The sequence below is a fragment of the Grus americana genome, chromosome 6 (assembly GCF_028858705.1).
Source record: "Grus americana isolate bGruAme1 chromosome 6, bGruAme1.mat, whole genome shotgun sequence".
In the NCBI taxonomy this organism is placed as follows: Eukaryota; Metazoa; Chordata; class Aves; order Gruiformes; family Gruidae; genus Grus; species Grus americana.
Genome location: NC_072857.1, coordinates 42,917,434 through 42,934,298, shown reverse-complemented (window position 1 = coordinate 42,934,298; position 16,865 = coordinate 42,917,434). Strand labels below are relative to the sequence as shown.

Sequence of the window (16,865 nt, the reverse complement as noted above, 5' to 3'; positions counted from 1 at the left end):
CGGCCCGGCCCCTCGGTACGCGGGCGGGAAGCGGCGGCCGCGGAGCAGCCCCCTCAGAAGAGGCCCGCGGTCAGGGGCCGGAGGCTGGCGCCGGTGAGCCGGTTCAGCTCCTCCAGGATCTCCAGCTCCTTCTGGTACATCTGCGGGAGGAGGGCACAGGAGAGAAGCCAGGGTCAGCGGCACCGGCTCAGCGCCTACCGGGGCCGGCATCAGCGCCGGCCACAGCTCTGCACAGCCAGACCCGAGGGTTCCCCGTCACAGGGGGGGTGGGGGGGTGTGCATGTGTGTGCGAGACACGGGGATGCTTCCCACCTGCCCGGCCCCGGGGCACCGCCGTACCTGTTGCCACTCAGGTTTTGTGTTGTGCCGGTAGCCAAGCAAATGGCACAGCCCGTGGGCCGCCGTCACCTGCGCGAAGAGGCGAGAACAAAGGACACGTATTAACGGACGCAGCCCCACGCCAGCAGCTCGCCTGCGCGGGCAGCCCGGGCACCAGCGAACGACCGGGGGTACCGGGGCTAACCCCGTACCGGTCACCTGCCGTTCTGCCAGACCTTGCCGGGAAAAGCCGGTGCTCTGCCGAACAACGAGGATCCGGCAGCACCTGAACTCACCAAGTACAATAAACAAGTTTTAAAATACAGAGTGAATCTTTCAGGGTAAGCGGTAAGATCATCGCCTCCTTGTTTAGCCCGGCCGGGTAAGGAAAGCGGCAGCCGCTGCTCTGCCCCCGGGGCCACCCCGCGGCTGTCCTTCCCTGCATCGCGGGGCCAGGGGCACGGCTGCCCGCTGCCCGCTGGGCTCACCGCCAGGACGCTGTCGAAGTCCTCCCCGGTGGCGCGGCACTGCTGGTGGATGTACTCCACTCCCAGGAAGATGTCCCCCAGGTTGTACTCGTCCCGGCAGCTCGGCCGCGGCAGCTCCCCCGCCGCGACCCGGTGGAAGGGGAAGGAGAGGACGTCGGTGGGCTCCGGGCGCTGCCGGTACGCGCCGTTAAGACGCCGCATCAGCCCGTTACCGGCGCAGACCAGCCCCACGTCGAAGCGAGAGGCGCCCAGGGCGGCCCGCAGGGCGCACACGGCGCGGCGCAGCGGGGCCCGACGGACCGGCACGGCCCGCTGGGCGTTCCGCAGCACCACGCTCATGGCGACGGCGGCGGCGGGACCTGGCGGAGGGACCCGGTACCCCGCCCCTTCCCACCCGCGCCTGCGCGGCTCCGCCCAACCCTCCCGGTCCGCCCGTTGAGGAAAGGTGGCGGCAGCCGCCATGAACGCCGGGGGTCCGTTCCGCGGATCGCCCGCCTTCCCGCCGCCCTTGCGCTTCGGGCAGGCCGCCGTCTTCGGGCAGGGCGGTGGCGCTGCCGGCCTCCCCTTCGCCCCCGGGCCCGCCGCCTTCGGACAGCCTTATGGGCTAGGCCAGGCGCCGGCCTTCGCGGTGGCGGGCAGCAGCGGGGCCCCGGCGGGCAACGCGGGGTTCAGCTTCAAGCCGCCCACCAACCTGGGCAGCTTCTCAGCGCCGGGCGAGGTGCCGGGCGGCGGCGGGGCCTTCGCGGCGCCCGAGTTCCGCTTCAAGGCGCCCGAGAGCGCCGCCGCCTTTAAGCCGTTGGCGGGTGGCGAGGCGGAGAAGGGCCCGGCCGCCCCCGCCGCCTTCACCTTCTCGCCGCCCGTCGGCTTCGCGCCCGAGGCGGGCCCGGAGGCGGCGGCGGCGGGGGACACACCTTTCTCCTTCTCGCGTCCGGCCGCCGCCCTGGGCCGTCCGGAGGAGAAGGGCCCGCGGCCGCTCTTCGAGGAGCCGGGGGAGCCGGCGCCCAAGGGCCTGAAGCGGAAGGAAGAGCGGGAGCGCTCTCCGCGGCGGGCGGTGGCGGGCGGGCGGGCGGCGGTGGCGCCGCCGGAGAAGCGGGCGGTGCTGCTGAGCCGGCCCCGCGGCGGTGCGCTCTTCGGCCGCACGCTGCAGGAGGTGCTGCGCAGCCAGGGCCGCGGGCACCGTGACCGCGGGGACGCCGCCGACACCGAGCGGGGACCCGCTGAGGAGTCGCCGCCGCCGGCCGAGGCCCGGGAGCCCCCCCGGGAAGGTAGGCTGGGGCGGGGGAGCCCCGGGCCACCCCGCCGGCCGGGGGTCACCCCGGTGTCTGAGGCGGCCGCTTCTCTCCCTTCACAGATGCCGCCCCCGCGACCCCTGCCCACCGGGCTCGGGGCAGTGACAGCACGGAGGGGCTGGGGGGCCTGTCGCCCGGCGAGCTGACCGCCATCCAGTGCAAGAACATCCCCGATTACCTCAACGACAGGACGGTGCTGGAGAAGCACTTCAGCCAGTTTGTAAAAGTCCGACGGATCATGACCAGGCGCAGTAAAAAAATGGCCATTCTCCACTTTTTTGATCACGTGAGTATCGGAAGCAATCGATAGGAGAGCAGGCGTAAAGCTGAGGGCTTGGGATGGGTCCAGCTCTAGTGAGAACTGCACCCGTTTGGTAACGTGGTGTGCTTTTCACCTGGGTGGAAGCTATCACGTATTATGTATCATGTATTATGTATCACGTATTACAGATAGGGATAGTAGTGTACTGAGTTGCGCCTAAAATGTGGTAGCTGCCAGAGCTCTACCTGGCTTTAGCTGTCCTGTTAGCGTCCAGCTCAAACACCAGACGGATCTTTCCAGTTTATTGTCTCAGGTTGCCCAAACCTGAATTACATCTGCTGCTGCGTTCTTGCTCAGGCTCGGCAGCGCCAGGGGCGAGTTGAGTTCGTGTGAGCTCTGCAGAGTGACCCGTTATGTCAGCACTGAGGTGCGTTGAGGAGCCAGTTCAGAGACTGCATGGTCTGTTCTGGTTTTGTGCTTAAAAACACACCTTTGGTCTCAAGTGCTCTGAGCTTGCTGTAGCTCTTAGAAAAACAATGATTTTTGTGGAAACTAGTCCTGCTGGTTGCATGTACGTCTTGAGTGAGAGGTTAAAATGCAGTAACCAGAATTTTATGGAAATTGGTAAATATTTCTCTAGAAAAAAACTGCGCTGTGCATTTCAGTGTTGTGATGCTAATAGGTTTTCATACTCTGCTTTTGTTTTCTTTCAGGCCTCTGCAGCTCTTGCCAGAAAAAAAGCAAAAGAGTTGCACAAAGACATAGTAACGTTTTGGCAAAAGAAGAAAACAAGTAAGTCTGTGTTTCCAGCCATGATTACTGGGTGATAGATAAATGGCATGGCATCTACTTTGTTCCTGTTAACCGATGTGCTGAGATCAATACAAAGACAGTCTCTGCAGTGGGATTATTACAGCTCCAGAAGTATGATGGTTCTCTTTGACTTTTGCTAGTCAGACTGTTTGGTGCGCAGAGCTTCTGGGAGCACTGAAGGTTATTCTTTGCGGAAGCATAAAAATAGTTGTTCTGCGTTTATGTGATATCCCGGCTGGCTCTGTGTGCGGCAAAGGCTAATAGTGAATATGCAGGGGAGGGGAAAAAGAACAGGATAAAGAATATAATAAAGCACAATAATTTCTCAGCCTGTAACAGCCTGTGGCTCGGGAACCCTGGGAGCCAGAAAGGATGTCTTAGCTCTTGGAGAGTTTTTCTCTTGTGAAGTTACCCAGTTGCTTTTGTAAGCTGTGTGAACTTCCAGCATCTGCAGTACTGTCCTCTGGTATTGAGGAGAGTTTAAGTGAGTGATGGCAAATCACAGTTGGAAGTTGCACCATTTCTTTCTTCAATACCTGTTGTCTAAAATATTTTGCTTGATGTAAGCCAAAATGCTGTTTCGGCCATACAAAAGAGCTAGAGATACTTTAAATGACAGCGTAGTTTTACAAGAGAATTTAGAAACCATTCGTGCAGTCACACAAGAGGAATATGTTAACTTTGTGCACCTATCTGGAAGTAGGATGTCCTTTGAGGGTGTAAGAAAACCCAGTTTCAAATGCATTGCTGCCTGCTTCAGAGCATGGACTGGGATGTGGGCTTCCAGTTCTCAGGAAGGTGTCCCGACCGCTGAGTTTAGGAGTACTCTGGAGTGAGTGTCTGCATTGCAGAGGTCGGAGTTCTGCGTATCAACAATTTACGTACTGCTTGAACCAAAAGGAGAGAACAGCGTGTGTGTTTGGCCTCCAGAGAACTGAGTTTAGGAATGGAAAACCTGGATTGCAGACCTTGCTTGGGATTAGGGCAAGAGATGTGGATGTTGGCTGTTCACCCCCTAGGCAAATACTTGAACTGTCAAGTGCTTCCCTTTCCTTAGCTTTATGAACACTTTGTGCGTACCTCTGAGATCCTAGCCTGGGGATGCACTTCAGCTGTCGGCAAACGAATGGTTCGCCACAGCTTTGACCAGCCGCAAACTTGCCTTCACAGAAAATGAACAGCTGCAGAGCTGTCTTCCTGAGAATTAACATTTTGAAGCAGCAGTTGTGGGGGGTGCCTTTTTGTCATTTTATTGTGGTGTTAAGTCTATGGAAACGTGAATGGCAGTATTCTAAAATAACTAATCTGAGAGAATTTAAGAACTCCAACTGGTTGAAAATTTATTCCTGGAAGAAGAAATTCGCCCTCCCTGCAAGGTGTGGATGTAACTCTTGAGAAGGCATGTCAACCACAGTCTAAGCTTGGGTCTGTGGAAATTAATAACTAAAATGCTTCAGCAGGACAACTGGGAATTGTAGTTTACATAGGTCAAATGGATGTCATCTGCTGTAGAGAGTTGTGACTTGTGGATTAGATTCCAAACCTGAGAGAACTTAGATTCAGATAATGATCAGACTTCATTTACTGACAATCTGCTGACCATTTATAGTTATTGCTAAGTGATATTTTGTTGAAAAATACTTATTCTTTATAGAACAGTGAAGCTGACCAGCAATTGGTAGACTTACTCGGTACGGCTTGTAGGGCAAATTGTCCTGGAAGTTTTACATACATGTGGAAAACTGTGACTCTTAGTTTTATTTTCTAATAGTATTTTTTTTAAACAAACTGCTTGCCACCACCCCTGTGGGGGAAAAAGAGTCGTTGCTTAAACTATTTGGTAATTACCTGGCTTTGTGTTTATATATCACTTCAGGTCCAGCAAAAAGGGAATTTTCATCCAAGGAGAAGAAAGCAGGTGAAGATGAAGGCAGGCAAAGCAGTGAAGAGCAAAACTATCAGCATTCCCCTCTTCGAAAACCCTTAATAAGATCCTCTGCCAGCAGTGTCATGCCTGGTAAAAGGTACGTCTGGTCCTCTGGGAATCCGTCCGTCAGGAAACGGGGTGCATGGGGAAAAACGATGATCAGTGCGTGCCAAAGAGTCGTGCTCTTATCAGGGAGCGTGCTTCTCTTCCAGTTTGTCTGAATTACAAGCTCGCATATCTCTCACTTTGTGAGAAAGACACTTCTAACTGCTTAATAAGGTTTTTACTTTGTTCTGCATATTTCTTTTGAATATTTTGTTCATAACGTGAGTAACAATGCCTGCAATAGTGAGGCGTAAGGGAATTGAATGAAACAGTGCGGAGCCAATCTAGGACTGAGCAGTAAGACACTGTTCTGTGGTCATGATCAAACAAGCTTCTGAAGCGAGTAGTTTCATTTGTAGGCAATTAGTCTGGAATGAGAATCCCCCTTTCAGAGTAGCTGATGAATTTGGATCGTCATCTTGCCTCGCTGTGAGTGAATGGTCTTTGTACAGGAATCCTCCTGTTTTGTGTCAGTTGCTGAAATGGCAAGGTGGTCATCTTTCTGTCGTACCTTAATGGTGTGTCTAGTTTGACAAAAGTAATTTGGTGTGTGTAGTCATATAATTAATAATATATTAATAATATATATAATAAAACATAGTAGTAATATGTTGTGAAGGAATGAATGTTCCTTGATTTAAAAAATACATTTGTATCTGGGTCCTGTAAAATCTTTTAATAATCTCTGTTGCTATAGAAAACATTTGGGTTTTTTTCACACCAAACAGCAGTCTAATTCCTGGCTTAAAATGCAAACTGCTGTGCCATAGTGATGCAAAAGCGCTGCAACAACCATCTGGTTCTGTCCACTCTAAGACAGATTCAGTAATAGCATTTCTGTTGTGGTGCTTTCACCACAGTCAAGAATCCTTGGTGGTGTTATCAAGGCAGTGCTGAGGACTTAACCAGATTAACTCCCAGTGCTAGTGTTAGCTCATAACAACCTTAGTGCGTTGATACATACTTTGTTTATTTGATACGTTGCCTTGTGAACAAAATATTCTTCTAAATAGAGATGTTGATGTCCTAAAGAACAGCAAACTGATTCAGGCCAGGGCATGCATTACTGTATTATTGATTAAAAAAATCTTCTCTTTTTAGTTCTCCGGCAAAGAAGCCTGGTCTTCGAAAGGCGCTGCAGTTCGAAGCGGATCTGTTTGATTCTAGTTCTGAAGGGCAGAGCTCAGAGGCCTTGGGAGCTTCGTTGTCATCTCTTAGCAACCTGGTAGGATTAGTGGCCGAGACATCTGAAGAAAGATACCGTCTTTTGGACCAAAGGGACAAAATCATGAGACAAGGTAATTACACAAGTTAATGAGTGTAACATCTGCTTCTCTGCTGGAAAGAAATAAGTGTTTAGTGTCTGTTGCAAAGCTGTGGTGATATTATGGAAATGGCTTTAAAGAGACAGTTTAACATGGAGCAGTCTGTAAAATACTCTTCTGTTGTACATATATACATTAATTTCTTGTAGAACATGCAAAAATCTGTTTTACGTGTGGAAGGTGAATAGCAGACTGTTCATCTTCGGTGAAAGGAGGTCATGTAGGGAGATTTGTGTCCCTGCAGGCTCTTTTAAGCAAGCTACCCAAAGCCTAACCATGTTTCTCTAAATTCAAACTACTACACAGCTGGTAATTATTTCAAGAAATGGCCCTTCATTTTACAGTGCTGGGTTGTAAACTCTTCCACCCTGGTCTTGTCATTTCGAAGCTGACCATACTTTTAATTAAAGATCTTATTTTATTGCCCACAAACAGATTTGTCATCCATTTGATGTGGAATTGTGAAATTGCTAGTGCTTAGTTAGGACACAAAACATTGGGTATCTTTTAGAGGCTTCAATCATTTCTGCAAAACTCTGGGTATCCAGGTGGGACAGCAGGAGAAACTTCCCCAAAGGAGCGGTGCAATCCTGAGACAGTCCCCAGAGTCGGGGAACCCCATCCCTGTGCATTTCTGGCCATGCCAAGGTGTGGGTACAGCCTTGCTCTGAGTAGAGGTAGGATGGGAATCTCTAGAGACCTTTTCCCACCACTTTTTTTTCTGTGAACTTTTGCCCTCACAATGTACCTCTTGACATCCATCCATTGACCAACGCACAGACTCCAGCTGAGGCATCTGGCTTAGGGCTGTGTTGGCACATCAGCGTAATAGCTTGTCATGAAAACAAAGCTGAGAGATGCTTAGTGCTGCTTCAATTTTATTTCTTTCTTTTAGCTCGAATAAAAAGGACTGATCTTGGCAAAGCAAAAACTGTTGTTGGCACTTGCCCAGACATGTGTCCTGAAAAGGAGCGCTACATGAGGGAGACGAGAAACCAGCTCAGTATCTTTGAATTGCTTCTAGGATCTGACAAGGTATGGGCCCTCTGTATGCAGGGGTTTGTTGTTCCCAGGATATCTGTTTGCTCACTGCTTATATAAAGCTAGTGGTGTTGTATAGTTGATTACAGGGTTAATTCTGGTGGAAAAATTCTGGAGGCCGTTTCATTAATGTCTTTCAATTCCCCATTGTAAAACAAGAAGGCTAGAGAATTGCTCTTTCACTCTCTCATGTCTTTTATTTTGCTACAGACAGGCTTTTAGAACTGTAGTTCTCACACTATAGGGCAGTAGTATACATTGTATTGAAGGTTATGAGACTAAGTCAACACTTAGGATCCTATCATAAAAGAAAATAAAATATATTTGTTATTGTAGCAGAATGGACGTGGGCTGTTAGTGTGAACAGTGGAGAAACTCTTTTAATAGTCTGCTCCTTAGTAAAGTCAAGGCATGGATGGGATGAAATCCCCTCCTGAAAAGTTGAACATACTACTCGAACTTTGATTCTTTTCTCCACATCTTGCAGGTAGATCATGCGGCAGCAATCAAGGAATATAGCAGGTCTTCAGCAGATCAGGAGGAACCTCTGCCCCATGAATTGAGACCCTCTGAGGTGTTGAGCATGACCATGGACTATTTGGTGACAAACATTATGGATCAAGGAGAAGGAAACTACCGAGAATGGTATGACTTTGTCTGGAACAGAACTCGTGGAATAAGAAAGGTGAGCACTGGCGGATGGAGGTGTTTGATGATAGAAAGCAAAAGATCACATAATGCTGTAAAAAGTGAAGCAAAAAGCAATAGTAATTCAAATGTTTTAAATTGCAAAGTGACTGGAAGCACTGCTGAAATGAGTTTTCCAAAGGTAGTGCTGGATGACTGTGCTCTTCAAGTGTAGTTTAAAAATACACGCAGTGCTTTCTTTATCGTTCTGATTAGGATATAACCCAGCAACATCTCTGCAACCCACTGATGGTGTCTCTGATTGAGAAGTGCACTCGCTTTCATATCCATTGTGCTCATCACTTGTGTGAAGAGCCCATGTCCTCCTTCGATGCCAAAATCAACAATGAGAACATGACTAAATGCCTGCAGAGCTTGAAGGAGATGTATCAGGACCTGGCTAACAAGGGAATTTACTGCAAGAGTGAAGCAGAGTTCCGAGGTTATAACGTCTTGCTGAATCTTAACAAGGGCGATATTCTCAGGTGGGAGTAATGGATATCATTTGTTTTCTCTCTTTGCCTCTGGGAAGAATCGAGATTACGATTAAGTCCAGACAAATTGTAATGGAAGTGAAAAGCTCAGTTGCAAACTTTTTTTTTTTGTTAAGGAAAGTGTACTGTAGTAATGTTTTATTTGATTTTTTTCAATAGATCACTTAAAGTGTCTCTCTTAAAACAAAGCTTTTTTTTTTTTCTTCTTATCTGCTGGAATAACTCACTAGAGCTTCTGCAGGTAGTAAAAAAACTAACAAAACAAACAAAAAAGAAGTTAAATCTTCACTATTCTCAATCAAGGAATATTTTTTTTTCTTTCTGTTGCCGGAGTGGTGTCTAAGCTTCACTGCTTTATCTGCAGTAGGACCAAGCGAAAAGTATTTTGTGGGCAGAGTCATACTTTGCTCTTCTGGTCATTCTCCTAACTGCCTTCCTCTCTAGATGGAGTGATGTACCTAAATATATGCATGCTGATTATGCAAGCATCGTTAGAAGATCAATGATCAATAAATAATGCTGTGAATTGAATTCACAGCCATTGGTTTTGGACGAGAGTTGCATGTCTCATTTAAATTTTAATTCTGTTTTGTCACAGGTTGTGATTGTTAATATCAAAGTAAAAGGTTTCTGTCTCTCTCTTATCTCCACAGAGAAGTACAGCAGTTTCATCCAGAGGTTAGAAATTCTCCTGAAGTTAGATTTGCAGTTCAAGCTTTTGCTGCATTAAACAGCAACAACTTTGTGAGGTTTTTCAAGTTAGTGCAAGCAGCTTCCTATCTGAATGCTTGTCTCTTACATGGTTATTTCAACCAGGTGAGAAAAAGACAGATGGATATTTTTTTAAGTGTTAATCAGTAAAACAATCTAGGACTTTTGAGAGGAAATCTTCTTAGCAGAAAACTTGGTACACGTTTAGCCTTAAAAATAATCTTGCTCTTGCTTCTTCAGAAGCATTTAAAATTTATCAAGAGTTTTCTGCTGTGATATAAAAGGCAAATACTAGAATGCTCTTCTCAGCATTTTTTTTTCCCTGTAACCGTGTACAAATGCATATTGTTTGCCCTGAAAATAACTGGGAGGCCTGAGACTTTTGCAAAGGAAATATCAACCTGCACTTTCAGAAGCCCTTGCAAGCTTTTTCTTCTGCACAAGGATCCCAAAGGGATATGCTCAAAATGAGCAGCATTGAAGAGAAGCAGAAACTAGAAAGCAAGTGCATAGAATTTAAAAATAAAGTTAAATCTGAATAGTTGTTTGTGTGGATAGCTGATGACGTACTGATTTCTTTTAAACGTGATTTTCGTGTGTATAGTACACTTTATAGTACATTTTGGGAGTTTTGACTTAGTAGTTACGTAGCTTTTTCTTTTCTCTTCCCCTAGATTCGTAAAGATGCTCTCAAATCTCTCAATATTGCCTACACTGTGAGCACCCAAAGATGTACAGTGTTTCCCTTGGATCACCTGGTCCGCATGCTACTGTTCAAAGATTGCGAGGAAGCGACTGATTTTATAAGTTACTATGGCCTGAGTGTATCTGACGGGTAAGTGTGAGGAAAAGGGTGTCCACGTCTTAGGATGCCTGGCAGGGTTAGCCCGGTGTTAGGCGAAGCGTTAATGTGGATGGGCTGCTCCTGCAGTTTGCAACCAGAAGAAGAACAGAACAGGTGAAGAGTAGGGGCTGTGTTCTGTGAATAAAGCACTAATGTAGTGATGGGAGCAAATTTTAATAATCTGCTCCATTTTTATTGCTGTAATTATTAAAAGTTTTTTAATTTTCATCTTTCCCTCAAGAAATGGGGTTTGTATCCTTGGAACTACTGTGACTTCTCACAATAGCTTTTTTACTTGGTTTGATAAGGTGATGAGGGATTTCAAGGATACAAAACCCTTTCTGGAAGGTGATGAAAAACAAGAGAAACCTTTCCCTCAAAGGAGACACTGCATATTGAGCTCAGTCTCCATTGGACACCATGGATTTTCTCCCTAGAAAGAGACGTTGTGGATAGCCTAGTAGAGGAAAAAAAAAAATTGTTTTAGGTTCTTATCTTGCAGTTGAATTGTAGTAAATTGCAGCACTATAGGAAATGAGGATAGAGTTCTGCTTCTCAGGAAACTGGCATTATGATGATGCATGTAGGGCAGGATGAAGATGAACAGCGCAGACCAGTTTTTAGAGGATGCTGGAGGCCAACGGTTTTCAGCTAAGAGTGTCTGCTACAGAAATACATACGTTGTAAGGTGCGTTTTGTACAGACTTAAAATCTCAAGAGACTGGAGAAGGCAAAAAACTTGAGCATGCTGGTTAGTGCTCTATTTCCTGTTAACTTTCTGTTTTGAGATAGTGAATTGGCCAGACTACAGGTGCCAAGATTGGAAGAAGATTGCAGCTTTTAAGAGCGTAGAATCCCAGAATGGTTTGGATTGGAAGGGACCTCACAGCCCATCCAGTCCCACCCCCTGCCATGGGCAGGGACACCCTCCACTAGCCCAGGTTGCCCAAAGCCCCATCCAACCTGGCCTTGAACACTGCCAGGGAGCCAGGGGCAGCCACAGCTTCTCTGGGCAACCTGGGCCAGGGCCTCAGCACCCTCACAGGGAAGGATTTCTGCCTCAGATCCCACCTCCATCTCCCCTCCTGCAGCTCCAGGCCATTCCCCTTGTCCTGTCACTCCCTGCCCTTGTCACCAGTCCCTCTCCAGCTTTCCTGGAGCCCCTTTAGGTGCTCTGAGGTCTCCCTGGAGCCTTCTCTTCTCCAGGCTGAACAATCCCAACTCAGCCTGTTTCCAGCCCTCTGAGCATCTTCGTGGCCCAATGACTTCTGTAGATAGCCCTGGCATCTGTCGCGTGGGATGTAGTCTGGGTAAAATGTGCATGGATAATACACACTGTGGATAAAGGTTAAAAGGAGAATGAGCCAGAATAGTTCACAAGAGTGTCCAGAAATGTCAGTGCAGTTTGTACTCTGTCCTGGGAGGACAGCTGTGAGGACAGTGCTCTTTGCTTTCCCTGCTCTGGTTCCAGGCAAAGATCCAGGCTACAGGGAGCAGTCCTGAGTGCCCAGTGCATCACTTTGCCCTGCTAAGCTGTCCAGCTGGAAACCTGTATGTTACCAGAGCTTTGAGTATGTACTCCTGTTTTTTATTTTTCCCCAGTGCTTACGTGGAGCTGAATCGCTCGGCTTTCCTGGAGCCAGATGGGTTACCCAAACCACGTAAATCGATGTTTGTCAGCCAGAAGCTGTCTGTTTCGGTCGGGGAAGTTGTAAATGGTGGGCCGTTGCCTTCAGTGCCTCACCACGTGCCTGTGTCCAGCTTCAACGGTCAGAACAAGTATACTGGTGGAAGCACCTCTGTGGATCAAGCTAGTAGTAGCCAAAAACCCAGCGTGGAAGCAGCAGGTAAGAGCAAACGTGCGTTTTAGATACAGCTCAGGGACATAGTGCTGGGTCAGCTCTGTGAGCAGTTTTATTTTACAGAGCAGAGACTGTTCTTGACTCATGTGGGTTGAAATTGTGCAGGAATTTAGGTGTACTGAAAGCATGTTTTGATTTAAATGTACTCGTGTATCTGTAAAAGCTAAGCAGCTTTGTGATTAATAAAATATATTTCCCAATACAGGAAATGTACTAATGGGGATGAGCGCAATTTTGCCACCATAGCCAAATATCTAGTTATTTCACCTACTTCAGACAGCCAACTTCCCTCTTCAGTTTGCAGATTTTGTATTGCAACTGTTTGTTCCTACTGTGTGTATAATGATGTTGTTTTTCAAGTTGGCTGAATGTGCGCTTTTGTTGTCCTTGTTGAAAGTACAAATATTCGTGTTTATTGAAGAGGTGAGTGTAGGTGCTAGGGATACTTGACTTAAAACAGTTGTTTTATTGGAAACGTATGTACCTGGTATTTGAGGTAATATACAATGAAATTTTTGAATGTTTTGTGTAAAATACAAATTAATTTCTACGATATAATTATATTTTTAATTTGAAGGCAGCAAGTTTTTGTTACGGACTTGTTTTATGACCTGACGAGATTTATCAGACAAGCCAACTTTTGAAGATAAGAATAGTTTTGCTTCTATTTGTGACTGACCTAGTTTCCTTAATTTTTCTCTTCCCCCTGCTCCCAAGAAGGACGAGTGGAAAGCAAAGCGGTGGATTTAGATGCCGCGGCAGTAAGAGTGCAGCCCCCAGCTCATCTTCTGCCCTCGTTGTTACCTCGTCAGCTTGTGCCAATGCTGCCTCCTGCGCAGGGAATCTCCCAACCTGCAGGACAACACGAGCCTCTCCCTTCAAAGCCTCAGCCTGTCTACACAGACACAGTAAGGAAATTTAAAACCTTCATGGAGTATTTGGGAAAGATCTGTGAGAGAGAATAAAAGGTAACTAAGTTCTTGGGTTGTTCTAGTTTTCCAGAATCTGCATGTGTTGGGTAGAGTCAAAAGGAGGCACTGCCTGTGTCAGTGCTGTGGATACTTTGAGAAGTTGTTTCCTTGAACTGTTCTGAAGAGAAAAAGTTGAGTGATTTTAGATGCAAGCCTGAAATGCCAGTGCTTGCTCTGCCTCCTTCACAGGATAAATAGTCTTGTCTGATTAGCATTTATCGGAGAAACCTCTAAGGACAGAGTCAGAAAGTGACAGTAGAAAGTCATTACCTTGACTTAGGAGGTAAACTTTGCTTGGGTCTTGAATGTGCACCCCATGTATCTGTGCTGTTCCCTTTTCTCTCCCTCCCACACAAGTTTAGATATGTACTAACACTGAACCAACCTCGGGAGTGTCTCATTGCTCTCTGAAGTACAGTTGCCGTGTTCTACCTGAATGTGGCTACATTTCGGTGAAGGTTAGACCTCCTCATTTGCAATTAAATTGGCTAGTATGTGTAGAGCAATGGCAACTCTAGGCGAAACTGTCAAGTACAAAGATAGGAATCCCTCTCAAAATTCACTTTTCTTAGCTATTATTTCTATCTTTAATGCAGAAAGCTGCTTTTGTTTCTGGGCTGTCATTAACCTTTTAGATAGTCTAAAATTTCCAGACTGTTGTTTGATTAAGCTAGGTTAGTTTGTAAGTAGAAATACCGTCAGTTAAACAAGGCTGAAAGGCCTCGCTCCCAGTTCACATGTGCATGCAGGTCATCCTGAGCAGGACTGCATCTTGCTTCAGCTGCTTCCTCTGCTGTGCTGTAGGACCTTGCCGAAGTGGTGGACGGGCTCGTGCAGGACGTCCTCAAAGGAGAGTGCAGAGAAGTCGGCAGAGCAGGAGCGGCTTATGTGACTTCCGCCATCCGGTAAAGAGCATTTATTGCTGGCACTCCTGGAGTCTGTCATCAAAGCTGCCATTTGCCATAGCAGCACTGTGTCTGAGGATGATAAAACTAAGCAAGGCGAGGTCTACAGTGGAGATTGTCTTACTGATACGGTTGGGGGGAAAGCAGACCCTTCTTCACGCGTCTGCCACCTCTCTGCTACGCACAGCTAGCCTAATGAAAGGATAACTGCAAACCTCTGTAAACCTTGCCTTGGTGACACTTGCACCGCTGCCACAAAAAATGTGTTGTGGAAGGGAAGGTACCCAAAAGGGGACAAAAGGAGTATGTCCATATCTGGCTGCCACCCTGCTTCAAATAGCACTTTGCCTCCAAGGCAGTTGGTAGTCATACACGTGGGTTTGACCAAACCGGTGTTGTTAAAGCACCAGTGTTTGGTTACTGCTGAACGGCACGGTGTCAGGGGCTTCCTTGTTTGCCACTGCACCCCGGTGAGTAAGCTGGGGCTGTGCCAGAGGCTGGGAGGGAACACAGCTGGGACAGCTGACCCAAACTGACCAAAGGGATAGTCTGTACCATGTGATGTCATGGTCAGCAATAAAACTGGGTTAGAGAAAGAAGAAAATGGGGTTTTCTGGCTTCCAGAGTGGCCACTGATTGGAGACTGGCTGGGCATTGGTCTGTCTGTGGAGGTGGTGGCTGACTGCCTTTGCTTGGTGGGGCTGTGAGTGTGGCTTTTTTCTCTTTGTCTATTACAGTGTCTTTATCTCCATCCATGAAGTGTTTTTGCCTTTGTTCTTCCTTTTTTCTCCGCTGTCACAATGTGGGGAAGGGAGCGAGCTGGTAGCAGTGCAGGTGCTTGACTGGTGGCGGGAGTCAGCCCACCACAACGGAGCAAGGGTGTGCTTGAGAAAAGCACAGACATAGGGTTTGGAATGAGAACTTCCTGACTTTGAAAAGAGAATCGCTGTTTCTGCACAGCACCTCGGAGGCCACCATGGAGGAACTCGCGACTGAAGTGATGGGGGAGATCCTCAGACAAGTGGCTGGAAGCATGCTTAGCGCAGAAAGGGAGCGTGTCAAAGAGGAAAAGCGCAGAGTGGAGGAAGAGAGGTGAGTCCCTGCTTTTGCCATGGGGCAGGGTGGGCTGTATACGTGGGCAACGTAATGGCAGCTGGTGCCAACCTGAGTCCTTGCACGTGTGCTCAGGCCCTCTGCCTTTCTGCTATGCCAACAGCATTCAGTTTGTCTTGCCCTGAATTGTCCGGGGATCATGCAGACCGACTGTCCCTGAGGTGATCTGCTGGTCAGTATTTTGGGGACCTGACAGAGCCACTGAGAAAATGGTGGGTGGGAATTTTGGGAACTTCTATTCACCCAGAGCTTCCAGAGGGGGAAATGCATCCTGTCCCTCCTCTGCGCAGGAATTTTTCCTTCCGAGTGAGCTAGTTGTCTGTAGCTTACTGGGGTAAGAATAAAATAACCCCATTGTTACCTGTATTTTTGAGGGAAACCTGGCTCCATGCAAAGCTGTTTAGAGAGAGAAAACAGCTAGTGGGAACTCAATTTTAGGCGAATTAGCTGTCTGACACTGTGTGTAGCGCTTGTGTAACTAACACAGGTTTGCCAGTGTAAGTCTTTTCACTTGTGTAAATCTTGCTGCTCTTGTCTTGCCACTTGTGTAAATCTGTTCTCTGTCTTCCAGGCAAAAGCAGGAAAGAGAACAGTTAATAAAGCAGTTGAGCCAGTTGGTGGGTATGGAGTTAATGGAAGAAGTAATAAAGGAGAGTGTTCAAGAAGCTTCAACCAGTGAGTTAAAGTACGTACAAGATATTGTATGCTATACTTTGCTGTAGGATGCTTTCCTAAGGGTAGGAATTTGTCAGGGAGTGGTGGGCTTCTTGCTTGGCCTTCTCTGCTTCCCTTACGCTCAGCTGTGGGCTCTCTTGTAGACCCTTCTTTGGAAGCCCATGATCAGTGTAAAACTTAAATGACTTCTGATTGATTACAGGATGTAATTAGAAGGGCCATAGAGCAGAAGAGTGAAAAATCTCTCTCCTTTGCTAAATGTGATGGTCTTCCCTGTTTGCACCTCAGCTAAAGGTACTGGTGTTTGCTGTAGCCTCCACCTCACTAGAGCTGTTGGTTTGTTTCGTTTTGAACTAGATGTGCCTTAGAAAGAGACCGGCAAGCCCGCATTGCCCGCTGTTCAGAAGAAGTCTGCGGTCACGTCATGGACCTCTTTCTGGAGGATGAGATTTTCCAGATTGCTAAGGAAACCCTTCAGGAGCTCCAGTGTTTCTGCAAGTACTTACAGCGGTGAGTTGCCACCCTGTGACACAGCTGCTTTCCTTGGGAGTGCTGGCATGGGGTGGTTAACAGTTTGAAATACTGCTGTCTGGTTGCGTTCTTTTTGCTGTCATCTTGTCCCTTCTGTAAGGGCAGACGTACAGTCTTACTGCCAGCCTGTAGTGAGTTACTCAGCTTTATGTGGGGAGGGGAGCGTCAGAGTGAGGTAATGAGCTTGGTAGGAGATTTCAGCTTCATTCTATCTAGAAACTTCTAAGAATTTCTCCTTGCATTCTTTCTGTTGGACACTTGTTTTTCTGGCTATGTGCTATGTGTTCAGTGGTTCTTGTGCTCCAAGGCAGAGATTCATTTTCCCCCGTGCTGCCCCAGTGCAGCCAGGTTGAGGTGCACGTAAAAGGGTATAAGAAGTCTACCAGACGTGAGTTGCCCTAGGTTTGCTTTCTTGCAGCGCTGGATGCAGGGGGAATCAGCTCCACCCAACGTGCACGCAGGTGATTACCAACACACAGGTTATATAGAATCAAAACGTACATA

The 16,865-nt window shown here is 47.6% G+C and overlaps 2 protein-coding genes across 4 annotated transcripts in view; one reads left to right on the top strand and one right to left on the bottom strand.

Moving 5' to 3' along the window:
• Positions 1–2: 2 nt before the first annotated feature.
• YBEY (ybeY metalloendoribonuclease) lies at positions 3–1,191 on the bottom strand. Its single transcript, XM_054829360.1, has 3 exons — positions 807–1,191; positions 340–408; positions 3–140 (listed from the first exon to the last, which is right to left on the bottom strand). The coding sequence occupies exons 1-3, from the start codon at positions 1,143–1,145 to the stop codon at positions 54–56; spliced, it is 495 nt and encodes a 164-aa protein (XP_054685335.1). The 5' UTR covers positions 1,146–1,191; the 3' UTR covers positions 3–53.
• A 40-nt stretch (positions 1,192–1,231) lies between these two features.
• MCM3AP (minichromosome maintenance complex component 3 associated protein) overlaps positions 1,232–16,865 on the top strand; it is a 32,432-nt gene continuing 16,798 nt past the window's right edge. The window contains exons 1-16 of one of the 3 annotated variants that reach the window (XM_054829357.1): positions 1,232–2,071; positions 2,158–2,381; positions 3,071–3,149; positions 5,047–5,194; positions 6,304–6,500; positions 7,423–7,562; positions 8,056–8,253; positions 8,472–8,740; positions 9,403–9,565; positions 10,135–10,295; positions 11,907–12,151; positions 12,887–13,074; positions 13,942–14,042; positions 15,003–15,134; positions 15,727–15,840; positions 16,188–16,340. In XM_054829357.1, coding sequence (XP_054685332.1) covers positions 1,267–2,071; positions 2,158–2,381; positions 3,071–3,149; positions 5,047–5,194; positions 6,304–6,500; positions 7,423–7,562; positions 8,056–8,253; positions 8,472–8,740; positions 9,403–9,565; positions 10,135–10,295; positions 11,907–12,151; positions 12,887–13,074; positions 13,942–14,042; positions 15,003–15,134; positions 15,727–15,840; positions 16,188–16,340 — 3,317 coding nt within the window. In that variant the 5' untranslated portion in view covers positions 1,232–1,266. Of the gene's footprint in view, positions 2,072–2,157; positions 2,382–3,070; positions 3,150–5,046; positions 5,195–6,303; positions 6,501–7,422; positions 7,563–8,055; positions 8,254–8,471; positions 8,741–9,402; positions 9,566–10,134; positions 10,296–11,906; positions 12,152–12,883; positions 13,075–13,941; positions 14,043–15,002; positions 15,135–15,726; positions 15,841–16,187; positions 16,341–16,865 lie in introns of all 3 variants that reach the window. The other 2 variants (XM_054829356.1, XM_054829358.1) reach the window with 2 other exon arrangements.